Source organism: Phyllobates terribilis, unplaced genomic scaffold (genome assembly GCF_046119375.1).
Source record: "Phyllobates terribilis strain yellow unplaced genomic scaffold, ASM4611937v1 Scaffold_2__4_contigs__length_985480577, whole genome shotgun sequence".
NCBI lineage: Eukaryota > Metazoa > Chordata > Amphibia > Anura > Dendrobatidae > Phyllobates > Phyllobates terribilis.
In genome coordinates, this window is record NW_027362762.1 from 832,960,669 (window position 1) to 832,978,181 (window position 17,513).

The window sequence follows — 17,513 nt, forward strand, 5'->3', positions numbered from 1 at the left end:
GATCTGTCAGCAGGTTTCACAATACAAACTCTATACATCAATATATAGATTTCTAAGACCTGAGGAGGCAGGTGCTCTTACTTTGAAAATGTCACAAATCTGTTTTGCAAGATGCACAATACTAGTATACTTTTTATACTGTATATCTTCAGTACATGTGAGTCTCCAAAAATCTGTCATGTAGGTAGTGAATAATGATATGTTCTGTTTATAGATTTAATGGCATACAGCTGTTTCACGCAGCTCATGAAGAGAATGAGTCAAAACTTCCCCAATGGAGGCGCCATGGACACACACTTTGCAAACATGAGATCTTTGATCCAGGTGAGCTTCATGTCTTATAGCCGCCGCTGTACCCACTGAGTTTTCCAAGGTGAAAGGTGAAGATGCATCAGAAAACTCCAACATTGTTTTTCCTGAAGCATCTCCGTTGGCATTTTCCGACTGGCGCATTTTTTTTTTTGTAACCTGAACTTTAAATAGCGAGCAGCTTCAAAGCAGAAGCCTCTCGAAGAATGGACATGCTACTTATTTTAACCGCTTCCCAGCTTCCAAAGACTGAAGTGGCTAAAAGAAGCTCCAAAAGTCTGAACAGCACAGCAAGTGAAGTGCATTATTTTCATTCTTTGTAACACTTTTTCAGACGAGTTCCAGTCTGAATCCTCCTGAAAAAGACATTGGGGGCATTTCATTCATAGCGCTCTCTAGAGTACATTGACCCGATTCATTAAGCAGTGCTCACCGCTTAATGAATCTGGTGCGTCTGATATGCAGCGTGCGCTGTCCCCAGAAATGTATGCTAGTGGGAGGCTGGTATACATTTTTGGAGTAAATTGCTCCACCATAGTGCCATAATTTATCACAAATTTTACGGTCAGGCATGACAAGGAACCACTCATGTCCCGCCAACACCACTCCCTTATTGGCGCAGCTGGCCAGGACCGACATATAGATGGCAAAAGTTGCAATATTTTTACGCTACTGTCTAGTTACGCAAAAATATTGCGATTTATTAAGGTTTTTACGACAGATTTCTGGCATAATCACCCTAATGAACCGCCTCCACTGTGTGCACATACCCTTAGGGTGATGCCTAACAGTGCAGCGGCCGAAACTGCGATCGGCCCTGGTGGTCTAGTGGCTGCATGTTTATGAAACAAAATCACGTAGCGTATGTCTGGTCCTATCCTGAGACTTTTACTTTTTGGTAAATATGTAGTGATGAATGTGGATTGCCATCCCTTTATCTAGTAGACCTACTGTTCATTTCTGTGGGATAGAGGTGAGAATGTATTATTACATCCTCAGCATTAATAAAACATAATTTGCAGCACATTTCATGCTGATAATAAGTAACTACAGTAAATATGGTTTCAGCAATGGTAACTGAATGTTAATGACAGGGGCGTTGCTAGGGTCCTAAAAGATCAGGTGCCCATGCCCCAAAGTACGTGTTTCCCCATACAACCTCCCCACCACTTAAAAGAGGATCTATACATATATATTTACATTGTACCATTGTTGCTAACCTAAAATAAACAATGCAAAGACCAATATTATCAAAATTACTACTATACAAGGCAAAATTAATCCTGCTACCCAATGCCCTCTATCATCACCACCACACAGTGACTACATAGCATTATAATATGACCATTGCCTCTAAAAAAACACACTGTACAAGGACCATCTGACTTCTCACATTTCCAGCATCTATTCCCAACCTACACTACCTCCCCATCCTGCCTGCTCTTCCGACGTGGAACAGTGACCCCAATACTTCAAATATTATGTCATTTCTATGATTATCCCTCCACCAATTAATGCTGCAAAGACAATGTGCCAGATAGAGGGGATCTATAAAAATAATAGCGTCCCATAGAAAGTAGTAAAGACCCCACTGTACTACCTAGCAAGTAATCACGCCAGATGTACTCTTTTGAAAGTTATAATATCTGAAGTGTCCCCTCCAAGAAACAAATACCCTTGAGTATCCCCTTTAAGTAATAATGCCCCCTCAAAAAAACACAATCAAAGCTAAACTAATAATGCACCCATTTAAAAGAAATAATGTCCTGAGTGTTCCCACTACTCCCTATGCACTGTATGATGGTCCCCACAGCTCACTGCACACTGTATCATGGTCTCCACAGCTCCCTATGCACTGTATCATTGTCTCCACAGCTCCCTATGCACTGTATGATGGTCTCCACAGCTCCCTATGCACTGTATCATGGTCTCCACAGCTCCCTATGCACTGTATGATGGTCTCCACAGTTCCCTATGCACTGTATAATGGTCTCCACAGCTCCCTATGCACTGTATCATGGTCTCCACAGCTCCCTATGCACTATATGATGGTCTCCACAGCTCCCTGTGCACTGTATGATGGTCTCCACAGCTCCCTATGCACTGTATGATTGTCTCCACAGCTCCCTATGCACTGTATGATGGTCTCCACAGCTCCCTATGCACTGTATAATGGTCTCCACAGCTCCCTATCCACTGTATAATGGTCTCCACAGCTCCCTATGCACTATATGATGGTCTCCACAGCTCCCTATGCACTGTATAATGGTCTCCACAGCTCCCTATGCACTGTATAATGGTCTCCACAGCTCCCTATGCACTGTATAATGGTCTCCACAGCTCCCTATGCACTGTATAATGGTCTCCACAGCTCCCTATGCACTGTATAATGGTCTCCACAGCTCCCTATGCACTATATGATGGTCTCCACAGCTCCCTATGCACTGTATCATGGTCTCCACAGCTCCCTATGCACTGTATGATGGTCTCCATAGCTCCCTATGCACTGTATAATGGTCTCCACAGCTCCCTATGCACTGTATGATGGTCTCCACAGCTCCCTATGCACTGTATTATGACACCCACTCCCCCTTTTATATAATATGATGGCCCCACTGCCATGTAGCTGTCATTCCATATTTTTTGTGGAGCAAGACTACTTTTATTTTCATACCATTTGGAATATATATTGCATTTTGATCACTCTTTACTGTATTTTTTTTGCAGCTTTTGAAGACCAAAATATTTTTTTTTACATTCACGATGTTTACCTTTCAGGTTAGTTTAAGCGCCACGCCAGTATTTTTTTTCTTTCAACGCTGGAGTGGTGCTGCTAATGCAAGTTCCCTGCCCCTAGACTTATACTTACCAGCCGCTGTCTTCAGCTCTTCCCTGTGCCGCTCCAGTCCTGTCCACTATCTTGTGACCGCGACTTCTGACTGTGGTAACGGTCACAGGCTCTCTATGAGAGTCTCGTTCTGGCCTTGTTCTGCCTCTCATAGACTTACCATGAGTTGTGACCTCCGGATCGGCCAGCGAACACTGCAGTGATCCAGCAGGTCACAAACTGCTGGAGACCGACCTGAGCAGCGCTTTGAACAGATGAAAACTGCAGCTGGTAAGCATAAGAGTTTATGAGTAGTGACACCACTCCAGAACTATGCTAAAAAAGAAATCCTGGAGAGGTGCTTTAAGTTTATACATTGATAGATTGGACTTTTATGGATGCGACGTTATCGCATATGTTTATTTTTTTCCATTTTGTAATATCTATATTTTTAATGGGGAAATTAATTTAATTTTTTTCATGTTTTTTAAACTTTGTTTTTTTTTAACTTTTTACTGCATTTATTAGCCCCCTTAGGTGACCTGAACCTGCGTCTGTCTGATTACTTGTGCTATATACCGTAATACCTCAGCAATGCTGGATAGAGAAAAGGTCTTCTTTCAAGCCCAGACACGGCTGAGTTTCAACAGGCAGGCATGGGGGTCTTTAACAGACTCCCTGCTGTCATAGCAAATCATTAGAGCCCCGCGAGCACGTTCGCAGGGCGGCCAATGGGTGCACATTGTTAAAGGGGTTGTGCAGTCTTTTTGCTAAAAGTTTGCAATCATTGTATGTGACTGCAGACTTCTGAATCATTTCATCGCATGCAGCACATGTTGTGAGGATTCTCCGGTGTTGACAGTGAGAGTGGGCAGTCATGTGACCACACATATTTGATTTCCATACTTCCAGCCATATTCAGACTAGACATGCGTGTCCTCACTCAATACACGCCTAGATGGGATGTGGCCGGAAGTATAGAAATCACATGCTTATGGTTACATGATCGCCCACTCTTACCTTCAACACCGGAGCATCCTCACAGCGTGTGATACTCTGGACTGAGCCTGCACTAAAATGTGGGTTCAGCCTGTGAGCCCGCTCCATACACCCGCTCGCGACTTGCACCGTACATGTATGACAAATGTCAGGAAGGGGTTAAAGTGAACATGATACATGATAACGGATGTGTTTTATTGGTAAGATTTTGGGGTACATAATATTTTTTGATCGCTTCCAGTATAAGACTGGAATCACATTCATGTGTTCAACGCTGAGCACTTATGCTTAGGTTTCCATGTTAATCCCCCAAACTTGCGATTCAGATGAAATCCCCGACAGGACCACCCACCAACCATAGTGAGGCAGATGGAGACACTTTGGAGTCCGTTTGGCGTCTGCTCCTGTGATCTACATCTTTTTAGGCGTTCACAGAACTCTGGTGTACCATACTTGTGGCCTAAAAGGACGCCTAAAATGATGCAACACCGCTGGAACAGAGACAAGACGGAGACAAAGTGACTCCATCTGCCTCATAAGTGAGTGGTTCTGTCGGGGGTTTTGGCTTAATAGCGTTTTTTGGGATTTACACAGAACCCCGACATCAGCGCTCAGCAGAGAGCGCAGGATAAATATGAGCCGAGCCTTATTCCGACTTTTGGGAGGTAGAATAAACAAATAGACAGCAGGACAAGAATAGTTCTTATTTTATTTTTGCATAATTCACCGTGCGGTATAAGTGTTTAGACAACTTTATTCTTTGGATCGGTGCGATTACTGTACAGTGATACCAGATTTATATAATTTTGCTACCATCATACAATGAAAATATTTTTTTATAAAAATTTGTATTTTTGTCACCATATTCTGAGATCTGAAACTTTATTTTTTTGTGCGAACAGAGCTGTATGAGGGCTTATTTTTCGCAATTACCATAGTTGGATATTTTTGTTACCATTGTGCGTTTGAAAAAGCTGAATAAAAAGCGATCAAAAATTGTTATGCACCCATAACATATTATGATCACTTTTTATTCAGCAATTCAATTATTGTTTTTATATTTATTTTTTATTTTTTGCACGGATCACCATGCGGTATAAGTGATAAGGCGGCTATATTCTTCGGGTCAGTGCAATTACAGCGATTATGCTTTGCTACTTCTACACACTGGAAAACAATATTTTACAAAAATGAATTTGCTTTTCCAACGCCATATTCTGAGAGCTGTAACTTTTTTATTTTTTTGCTGAAAAAAAGAACCATATTGGTTTAATTTTTTCCTTGACAATATGACTTTTTGATCACTTTTTCTTAAATTTTTTGGGTCAGTATGATGAAAAAGTTACATTTTTGGCATGTTTTTTTTTTTATTATATTTTTGCCGTATGGAATAAATAACATGACACTTTTATAGTTCAGGTCGTTCTGGACGTGTCGATACCAATTATGTGTACGTTTTTTGTTTATATTTTATCACGAACACTGGGTTTTTAGTGGTGAAACAGCTTTTGTGATTTTGGTGCACTTTGAGTGGATTTTTTTTAACTTTTTTTCATATCTTATTTAACTTCTTTGTACTTTTTCACTTAGTCTCGCAGTGGGACATTAATATTTTTTACTTTGATCACACACACATTCGCATATAAAAACACACACTCATATACACACACAATGATATACACACACACTCATAAATACACACACACTGATATAAACACACTGATAGGCTATGTGCCCACGTTGCGGAAATTAAGCGGAAAATTTGCGCTTCATTTCCGCATGTCCTTTCCCAGAAAAACGCATGCGGAATTTCGCAAGCGTTTATCGCTCGTTTTCGACATGCGGAATTGCCTTGCGTTTTTTTATTGCATTGAATAGGCAATTCCGCATGCAGAAACGCAAGATTAATTAACATGCTGCGGATTTTTGTGCGCATCAAAAACGCTGCGGAAAAATCCGCAGCATGGGCATAGAACTTGCGGATTCTCATTGGGGACCATGGGGTGCGGATTGACAAGCGTTATACAAGCATTTACGCTGCGGAATTTCCGCATCAAATACGCTTGTAAAACGCTACGTGGGCTCATACACACTCACACTCGTATATGCACACACAATGATGTACACACACAATGATATACACACTCACATACATATACACACACACATATATATATAGTTAGGTCCATATATATTTGGACAGAGACAACATTTTTCTTATTTTGGTTCTAGACATTACCACAATGAATTTTAAACAAAACAATTCAGATGCAGTTGAAGTTCAGACTTTCAGCTTTCATTTGATGGTATCCACATTAAAATTGGATGAAGGGTTTAGGAGTTTCAGCTCCTTAACATGTGCCACCCTGTTTTTAAAGGGACCAAAAGTAATTGGACATATTAAATAATTGTAAATAAAATGTTCATTTCTAGTACTTGGTTGAAAACCCTTTGTTGGCAATGACTGCCTGAAGTCTTGAACTCATGGACATCACCAGACACTGTGTTTCCTCCTTTTTGATGCTCTGCCAGGCCTTCACTGCAGTGGTTTTCAGTTGCTGTTTGTTTGTGGGCCTTTCTGTCTGAAGTTTAGTCTTTAACAAGTGAAATGCATGCTCAATTGGGTTGAGATCAGGTGACTGACTTGGCCATTCAAGAATATTCCACTTCTTTGCTTTAATAAACTCCTGGGTTGCTTTGGCTTTATGTTTTGGGTCATTGTCCATCTGTAGTATGAAATGATGACCAATTAGTTTGGCTGCATTTGGCTGGATCTGAGCACACAGTATGGCTCTGAATACATCAGAATTCATTCGGCTGCTTCTGTCCTGTGTCACATCATCAATAAACACTAGTGACCCAGTGCCACTGGCAGCCATGCATGCCCAAGCCATCACACTGCCTCCGCCGTGTTTTACAGATGATGTGGTATGCTTTGGATCATGAGCTGTACCACGCCTTCGCCATACTTTTCTCTTTCCATCATTCTGGTAGAGGTTGATCTTGGTTTCATCTGTCAAAAGAATGTACTTCCAGAACTGTGCTGGCTTTTTTAGATGTTTTTTAGCAAAGTCCAGTCTAGCCTTTTTATTCTTGATGCTTATGAGTGGCTTGCACCGTGCAGTGAACCCTCTGTATTTACTTTCATGCAGTCTTCTCTTTATGGTACATTTGGATATTGATACGCCTACCTCCTGGAGAGTGCTGTTCACTTGGTTGGCTGTTGTGAAGGGGTTTCTCTTCACCATGGAGATTATTCTGCGATCATCCACCACTGTTGTCTTCCGTGGGCGCCCAGGTATTTTTGCATTGATGAGTTCACCAGTGCTTTCTTTTTTTCTCAGGATGTACCAAACTGTAGATTTTGCCACTCCTAATATTGTAGCAATTTCTCGGATGGTTTTTTTCTGTTTTTGCAGCTTAAGGATGGCTTGTTTCACCTGCATGGAGAGCTCCTTTGACCGCATGTTTACTTCACAGCAAAACCTTCCAAATGCAAGCACCACACCTCAAATCAACTCCAGGCCTTTTATCTGCTTAATTGAGAATGACATAACGAAGGGATTGCCCACACCTGTCCATGAAATAGCCTTGGAGTCAATTGTCCAATTACTTTTGGTCCCTTTAAAAACAGGGTGGCACATGTTAAGGAGCTGAAACTCCTAAACCCTTCATCTAATTTTAATGTGGATACCCTCAAATGAAAGCTGAAAGTCTGAACTTCAACTGCATCTGAATTGTTTTGTTTAAAATTCATTGTGGTAACGTCTAGAACCAAAATTAGAAAAATGTTGTCTCTGTCCAAATATATATGGACCTAACTGTATATATACACACAATGATGTAGACACCCTGATATATATGACGCGCCCCCTGGGACATATTCCTTTTTGAGGGGAATACCCGGCACCGGATCAGATGGGGGGTTGTAGTCTCCGAGCGGCTGTGACCCGGTCCCGTGCCCAGGGCGTCAAGCTCAGTGTGATGTGGCAGTTCTACAGATGTTACCAAAGTTCTTTTGTGTCGACTACGCCACCCGTTGTGATGCGGTCACTGTGGCCGCCGCTGCAGCAGGGTCCGCTGAGGCTGATGGTGGGTGCGCAGCTTGATGAAATAACCCCCAACGGGAGGGGTATAGCCTCAGGGGGGACAGGTGCAGAGGATGGGGGTTGTGGTGGTGCAGTGCAGACGGCAAAGAAGACAGAGTCGGGTTGTGCAGTTAAGGGTGTTTACTTACTGCAGATGTTGTACTGGTCACTCCAGCTGCTAGTGACCACCCGAGCCGTGCTGCGTCCACCAGGTCCTGGATCCAGCCAACCCCCAAACAAGTCCGGAGCGTGGCCCTGAGCTCTCCTTCTGTCCCGTTCTCTGGCCGTCCCCACCAGTGATCCACCTAGGTCCAGCTCCCTCGGGCCTTCTGTTGGGACACCCTTGGCCTTGGGTTCCCTGACCCTTCATGTGGTGTGCCTTCGGGGTGGATGTGATGGGTGACCGTGACAAACGCTGCCCACGGTCTCCGGTCTCTGGCTGGGGAATGTTTTTACCCCCACCAGCTTGGGTTCCGGTACCCTGATGCCGACTCTTCACCCGGTGCTTTTAGTTGGGATCTCAGAGTCCTTCTCTTCTGTGCTCTGGGTCTCTCTCTTTTCTCCTCTCTCACTCTGGGTCTTGGTCTTTCTTCTCTCCTCTGCTCCTGACTTGTTCCCTGCAGCTGACTCACTTCCTGCATCTGATCCTCTGCATCTGACCCTGATTCTAGTTGGTGCCCACCTTATATATCCCTCTATGTGTGAGCTCAGGTGACCAGCACCCAATGAGCTCCTAACTTTACCCAGGCTGCTCCCCCTATCTGCCCCTACACTACTTGGGATGTACCACCCCCCTCCCACTCCAGCCAGGAACAGACTCGGTCGTACCTGCACATTTCTAAGTGGGAGTACCGTCGGCCTGTTCCTCGGAAATGGGATGTATGTAGTGCATGCAGTCTATCTGAGCTCAGTTCCACACTCCATCCTTACCCGGGAGTGGAATATCACACCTCTGGGTTGAGGTGCAATACCCCTGTAGCAGCCGAATCCTCAGGGTGCTACATTCCCCCCTGGTAAATCACAGCACGTCCTCGGGCTGTAAGACATAAAACAACACCAAAACATACAAAATTTTTCATATAAACATAATAAAACATATAAAACATTATATATATAAAACTTTTCATATAACATTCTCGTCGTCTCTTGTTTCAGGTTCCTCCTCCGGACACTGTGCAACGTGTGTCCGGGAAAAGTGCGACAGTCTCTTAGAAAAACTGGTTTTCCTATAAAACCGGTAGGGGGCGCTTTAGGAAGCGCAACTATATACAGGGGAAGTTGGCCGCTCTCAGTCCTCGGCCAGGTAGAGGAAAGGGAATGGCTGCTCACAGTCCTCAGCCTGTGGGATGAAGGGGTTAACGGGTAAACAGTTCACTGGTCCCAACGGGGACTATTTTAGCAGCAACGGTTCACTGTGCCCCGACGGGCAACTATATACAGTCTCTACTCCCGTCCTCAACGACGGCTCCCTCCTGCTTTTTCTTAGTGATACGGTGTTGCTTCAGACCCGTCCGGGTCCTCTGGCTCCTCCTCCCCGTACCGCAACTCCTCCTCCGTCAAGCGGTGTACGTGGAGGGCGTAAGGTCCTTTGGCACACTTGTGCCGGGTGAAAGTGACCTCGTCTCCGACGTAGAGGTCACGGCCTTTGTGCCCTTCCGGCAGGTGGGACTCGACGTCTCTGCGAGTCACAAAAACGTCACCGCGGTTGTTACGGTCCCGAATAAAGCCCCACCCATGCTGCGGGTTGAACTTTATCACTGTCCCGATGGTGCGGGGACAATGCGCTGCACGGGGGTTCCTCCTAGTCCGGCTCTTCTCCGCGCTCCGGATTTGGGCCTGTTGTTCTCTGACCCGCCTCTCCTCCCGTTCTCGGGCAAACTCTGCTAGCTGCTGACGACAGCACTCAGTACGCTCAGCGGCGACTGCCCGAGTTTCTCCGGTGAACCCCATCAAATCTTCTCCCGTGGGGTCCCACACGAATTGGGCTTCTTCTAATGGAGGCGAGACCCGAGTCACGGGCTTCGGAGCCGGGATCAGGGGCTCACACAAGGGCCCTAGTCTTTGTTGCCGCTCCAGCTCATGGTATCCTTCGGGCCAGATGAAGGGCCGCCCGTCCGGCCATGTGAGCTGGCTGAAGAGGTCCTCCCCCAGGTGTGGCACCCTTGGTATTACGGGCGCGGGCGCGGTGGTGGTGGCGCCCGGATTGCCCAGGCCTTGCGGCCAGGCCTGGGGCACCTGGAAGGTGAAGGGCACCGTTAGGACGGCGGCGCCCTGGGCTACCTGGCCTTGCGGCCAGGCCGGAGGCTCCGCGGAGGTAGGGGGCGCTGTTGGTGGTGCGGCGCCCGGGGGTACTAGGCCTTGCGACCAGGCTGGTGGTAATTCCTGCTTTGTCACGCTCCGGGTCGAGGCGCGTGACGTCACAGGGGTCGCTGCGGCGGCTTCCGGTCGGGGCCTAGTCCATGGCGGTGACATGGCGGCTACGGGCACAGCAGGGGGACTTTCGGGCTCTGCGACGGGGAGCTGGGGCAGGTAAGCGGTGTCACGGCTTGGGGTATAGGCGTCCCCTTTACCTGCCTCCATGCGTTCGGCTCCCTCCTCGGCGCCGTCTCCGGCCTTGGGTCCTCCCGCGCCATCCTCAGAGGCGGTCTGCTTCCTCTTCCAGGGTAGCGTGCTCCGTTGACTGGTCTCTGCTTGCTGGGCTATCTCCCGGCTCCACTCCGCCAGTATCTCGCGCTGTACCCGGGCCATCCTCCTTGCGAGGCCCTCCAGGGCAGTTTGTGCACACTCCCGGTCTCGGGGGAGCTGCGCTAGGATCTCCGCTAGACCTAGCGGGGTTGTGGACTCTAGCAGGCTCCTGACCATCGGGTCGGTGCTGCTCTGCTCTGCTTCCGGCAGGCTCCTGGCCATCGGGCCGGTGCTGCTCTGCCCTCCTTCCTCGGTCTCTAGCAGACTCCTGGCCAGCGGGCCGGTGCTGTTCTGCTCTCTCTCCATCTCCGGGTGAGCTCCTTCGCTACTCCTCGTTAGACCTCTTGCCTCCGGGTGCGCTCGCTCCAGACTGCTCCAAGCGACACCCATCTTTTCTCTTCTCTTTCGTCTCCTCCCACTTCGAGGGCGGTCCCGGGGCAACTCGGTGACTGTCAGCTCCAGGGGTAGTTCTTTCACGCTGACAGACACCTCCAGCATCACAGTCTCTGTTGGTGGGGGCGGTTTCCACTTTTGGCGCCATTTTCTGTCCTGGCCCACGATGGGAGGTGGCCTCCTGCCCTCCTTTGGCACGCCCATAATGGCGTCCGCTGCTCTTCCAAGGCGGGAAATCTGCGGTTTTGGCGGGAATCGCTTCCCAGTGGCGGGAAACTCGGCAGATGGCGGGAACAAGCTGGAAATGGCGGACAATCGGCGGGAAACGACTGGTGATGGAGTCCGATGGCGTGGACCCTCCGGAACCGGCGGGAGATTTCTTTCTGAGGTAAACTTGCACTTTTCTTCAGGCACGCAGTACCCGGTGGTTGTGGGCACGTAATCCTGCCGACTACGCCAAAGTTGACGCGCCCCCTGGGACATATTCCTTTTTGAGGGGAATACCCGGCACCGGATCAGATGGGGGGTTGTAGTCTCCGAGCGGCTGTGACCCGGTCCCGTGCCCAGGGCGTCAAGCTCAGTGTGATGTGGCAGTTCTACAGATGTTACCAAAGTTCTTTTGTGTCGACTACGCCACCCGTTGTGATGCGGTCACTGTGGCCGCCGCTGCAGCAGGGTCCGCTGAGGCTGATGGTGGGTGCGCAGCTTGATGAAATAACCCCCAACGGGAGGGGTATAGCCTCAGGGGGGACAGGTGCAGAGGATGGGGGTTGTGGTGGTGCAGTGCAGACGGCAAAGAAGACAGAGTCGGGTTGTGCAGTTAAGGGTGTTTACTTACTGCAGATGTTGTACTGGTCACTCCAGCTGCTAGTGACCACCCGAGCCGTGCTGCGTCCACCAGGTCCTGGATCCAGCCAACCCCCAAACAAGTCCGGAGCGTGGCCCTGAGCTCTCCTTCTGTCCCGTTCTCTGGCCGTCCCCACCAGTGATCCACCTAGGTCCAGCTCCCTCGGGCCTTCTGTTGGGACACCCTTGGCCTTGGGTTCCCTGACCCTTCATGTGGTGTGCCTTCGGGGTGGATGTGATGGGTGACCGTGACAAACGCTGCCCACGGTCTCCGGTCTCTGGCTGGGGAATGTTTTTACCCCCACCAGCTTGGGTTCCGGTACCCTGATGCCGACTCTTCACCCGGTGCTTTTAGTTGGGATCTCAGAGTCCTTCTCTTCTGTGCTCTGGGTCTCTCTCTTTTCTCCTCTCTCACTCTGGGTCTTGGTCTTTCTTCTCTCCTCTGCTCCTGACTTGTTCCCTGCAGCTGACTCACTTCCTGCATCTGATCCTCTGCATCTGACCCTGATTCTAGTTGGTGCCCACCTTATATATCCCTCTATGTGTGAGCTCAGGTGACCAGCACCCAATGAGCTCCTAACTTTACCCAGGCTGCTCCCCCTATCTGCCCCTACACTACTTGGGATGTACCACCCCCCTCCCACTCCAGCCAGGAACAGACTCGGTCGTACCTGCACATTTCTAAGTGGGAGTACCGTCGGCCTGTTCCTCGGAAATGGGATGTATGTAGTGCATGCAGTCTATCTGAGCTAAGTTCCACACTCCATCCTTACCCGGGAGTGGAATATCACACCTCTGGGTTGAGGTGCAATACCCCTGTAGCAGCCGAATCCTCAGGGTGCTACATATACACTCGCATACACACTCATATATACACACACAATGATATACACATACACACTCTTAGATATACACACACAATATAAAAACACACACTCATATACATACACAATGATATACACACACACTCTCACCTCCTATATCAGACCTGCCATGCTGGGAGGTCACATCTTCCTGTCCCGCTGCAGTGCTCCCTCTGCTCCATTCAGCCCTGCTCCTTCCTGAGCCGACACTAGAGGCTCAGGCTGCACTGTGCGGCACACTCCTCCTCCTGTCTGCCAGCAGCTGGGCTCCTCTCCTCCACAGCAAGGTAATAACAGGCAGGGATCACTGCAGTGGGCGGCAGCGGTCAATGCACAGAGTAACTTTCTCCTGACTCGCTGTCGCCCCCACTGCAGTCTGGCAGGAGATCTGGGGCTCTGAACAAAACATTCGGGGCTGGAGTTCCTGATCTTTGATGCTAGTGACGCCTCTGGTTAATGGCATTATTAGGCTACTTTCTACAATATTTGCTCATATAACATTACCTAGTACAAAAAAACTAAAATATAAAGTTTATAACAATTCCTGATATAATTCATACATTTAACCTCACACTGTTGTTCCTTTAAAAGGCGCAAGTGACTTATGCTACAGAGGGGAATACACACTCCGTGATCACCAACGTATCTTATGTCTACCATTCAGAAAATTATGTAAACTAAATGGACAAAAGTATATAAAGATAATAATGAAGGGTGAAGGGGCTCTCTTATTATTTTCCTAAAAAGTAATAGCACAAGTACACAACCTTGCAATAGTGCTCCCTTATAAATAATAATGCCCCCTTTCTGTCCTTTTGAAAGTTTCTAAATCCTGAGTGCCTCCATTAAGTAATAATGTCCCTTAATTTCCTTAAGAACACAGCCAATTTGCATATTCATTTTTTACTAATTTTTTTTGCTAACTTTTTTATTCTTCCTTCAATATAGTCACATGACATATGTTTTTTTTTCTGCGCGCTGAGCTGTAGTTTTTATTTTTTTTATTTTTTTAATACATCATTTTTATAGGGGTTTTCATAAAACATATACACAAATCAGATTAAAGAAGATAGTCAGATACCCGTACGCAGATTGGGCATATAATAGCATTATTCATAGGATTAACTGGCAAAACATACAAAACAAAATTATCATTAACACCATATAACCTTCATCGACTAAACTAACAAAAGATCTAGCTGATATTATAACTTATTAAAGCCATCCTGGAAAGGTAATCAGTTTATGATTAGACTAGAGACCCTAGCCCAGTGATTTCTCTACCCTACTCTTTCTCCCTTTTTTTAATTTAAGCGTAGTCGTCCCAGGCTATTTTTGAGATCCTCCAATATATACCACGCTGTAGAAGTGAAGGGTTCCACCATTTTCTTTTTTTCATTTAGTGAGCAACAAGTTACAATAAACTGTTTCCACTTTAGAAGAAATTTGCCAGCTTGCGTTTCCTTATTACTAAGGGCGTCTTGTTGCTCTATTCCCATAAAATGTTTCATTTGAGCTGTCAATTCTGCAATGGGGGGAGTGTTGGGGTCTAGCCAATATTTAAGTAACTGTTTTTTTTGCCAGTGTAAGCAGGGTGTGGAGCGATTTGGGTGGGCCTCCCATCTTCCCACCAGGGTTCTTTGTGTTACTCCAGAAGTGCAACAAGGCTAGATAAGGAGAGAGGGTATATCCTGGACCCCAAATAGTGTTAATCATATAGGATACCTGTCCCCAATATGAAACTGATTCAGGGCAGGACCAAGGGCCGTGTAGGAGGTCGGAATAAGGATGGTGGCACTTAGGACACGCAGTTAGCCTATTTGATAGCGGATCTTTCTTCGGTATGTTAACGGCGTAGATGGCCCCATGCATTATTTTATACTGAGTTTCTCTCCACGCTTCAGTTAAAATGTGTTTCCTAAATACACTCCAACCTGTCCTGATCTCATCGGGAATCTCCACATCCTCCAACAGTTGTCTCCAATATTTAAAAAAAATGTCCGGGTGCACCCCCAATAAATTAGACCTCATTACAGAGTAGAGAGCAGATATTGAAGGGGTACCCATTGGAGATAGCAAAATGACATCCAACTCGTTCTGGGAAACCCAAAAGTAACATCCTTTAAATTAGCCATAATGGAGAGTTTGATTTGTTCATATTGAAAGTAATGTTGGAGAGGTAGGTTATATTTTGAGCTGTAGTTTTTAATAGTACCACGGTGCATAGGATGTTTTATTTACTTTTTCTTGCATTTTTTTGAGGAAGGTGCAGTGACCAAAAAAGGTCAATTTTTGCCTTTAGACATTTTTTTAAAAGATTTTTTTTTCTTGACGTTTACCATATGGATTGGTCAGTTTCATATTTTCATAGATTAGACTTTTAAGGATGCGACAATACACTTTTTTATTTTTAAAATATATTTATTTTTAACTGGATTAATAAAGGGGGTGATTTGATTTGTTTTTATTTTATTTCTTTAATTACTCATTCTTTCTTAGTCCCTATAAGGTACTTGAACCTGCAGTTGTTTGATCACTTATACAATATACTGTAATACTTGAATATTGTATATAGAGATAGCCATGACCCAATGAATCTCAGCCACTGATGCCCCCAACATGGCAGCAGTCATGTCACAGGAGGCCGGTGGGCACCCAGTACAGATCATGCCCCTTAAATGCTGCTGTTAGTGTTTGACAACAGCATTTAAAGGGTTAACAGCAGCACTTGGAGCTAGCTTCAATCGCTGCTGTTAGAAGCAGAAGTCTGCTGTGTAACACAGCCAGCACCTACCCTCTACAGAGTGAGCTCATCTCCTGAGCCCACTTCCGTCAGCCTGACCCACCCCATGACGAACATTTCTATCATGGAGCGTTAACGGGTTACTTACCCTTTTAACAATTGATATTGTCTCCTGAGTAACCCTAAAATGTGTCCCCTTAACAACTTCCACCCTGCTAGCTCCTCCAGCTGTGATACATTACTAGTGCACCCTTACAGACAGATAACATTTACTGAGATGTGCAGACACAGATGTCCTTCTCCTGTAACTAACACAAAGGTTTTTTTTTCAGATTTTGGATTCAGAGCTCTTTGAACTCATGCATCAGAATGGAGACTACACACATTTTTACTTCTGTTATCGTTGGTTTCTACTTGATTTCAAAAGAGGTATTCTTTATGTAAAACTTTCAGTCTTCTGTCAGTATTCTGTGTTTTTATTTAAAGAGAAGTTATCAGTTCTTAGAAAAATACAAAAGGTGGCAGTAGATTAAATTATAAATTCATTATTATAATTCATATCATTAACTGGTGAGATGATTTCCCTCCATATTATAGGGACACGGGTTCTATTTTCGATTTAACAGAGTGAGTTCAGAATTTGGTGAAATTCTCTTCTCCTGGACGTACTATAACTGTGAGGGGGAATGGAGCCGATTCTGGGAAAGAGAGCTTTGTGCTCAAACCTAGCAGGATAGGAGACATCACTTTATTGATTTGTTGAGCTTCTGATCCATAAAATTTAAGAGGATAATTGACTCACTTATTTTCTCATGAATTCAATGTAGTGAATAATTCATCAATGCATCCAAAAATCAGCACAATGCACAGCAAGCAAAATTTCTCGTCACCTCCAGCCAATTGCCTGAACTACAAAATATTGGACATAGAAAAAGATGTCCCTGTGTATTGAATCTGCAAGAGGAGAATGCAAGTATTGTTATCCCTCAATAAATTGCTTGTAAGGCCACATCTAGAATATGGGATCCAGTTTTGGGCACCACATTTTAAAAAGGATATTGGAAAGTTAGAGTCAGTTCAAAGGCAGCAACTAGATTATTACACGGGATGGAAGGCCTCTCATATGATGAGAGGTTAGAGAAGATGGGCTTGTTTATCTTAGAAAGAAAGACATCTCAGAGGAGATCTCATTTATATGTATAAATAAAATATGTGTAGTCAATGACTTATTCCTTCCAAAGACCATACAAGGACTCATTACAGGTGGAAGAAAGGCGATTCCAGCAGGTAAATAGGAAAGGGTTCTTTACAGTTAGAGCAGTCAGACTATGGAATGCCCAACCACAAGAGGTAGTGATGGCCGACACTATAACAGCTTTTAAAAAAGGGCTGGATGGTTTTCTCAGCACACATAACTTTGTGGGTTATAGATAATTTAGTGCCAAAAATTTATAATTGGTGGAGAAAGGTTGAACCTGATGGACCTAGGTCTTTTTTCAACCTATGTAACTATGTAACTAGGATAGGTTAATCTAAGTCTCTTACTACATACTCACAGCCAGCTACAACCACACCAAGCAGAGGGAAAGGTTGGGACATAGTTTACCTCTGTTGCTGATGCTTATAACCTTCTTATTATTCTCCTGCTCCATAAGTCATAGAATCATAGAAAGTTAGAGTTAGAAGGGACCTCCAGGGTCATCGTGTCCAACCCCCTGCTCAATGCAGGATTCACTAAACCATCTCAGACAGATGTCTGC

General features: G+C 45.6%; 1 protein-coding gene across 3 annotated transcripts in view; it reads left to right on the forward strand.

The window, feature by feature from the left end:
* The window catches only part of SGSM2 (small G protein signaling modulator 2), a 484,755-nt gene that overhangs the window by 454,491 nt on the left and 12,751 nt on the right, over positions 1-17,513 (forward strand). For all 3 annotated transcript variants that reach the window (XM_073667783.1, XM_073667784.1, XM_073667785.1), the window contains 2 exons: positions 215-324; positions 16,086-16,182. In XM_073667783.1, the coding sequence (XP_073523884.1) occupies positions 215-324; positions 16,086-16,182 (207 nt within the window). The remainder of the gene's footprint in view (positions 1-214; positions 325-16,085; positions 16,183-17,513) is intronic.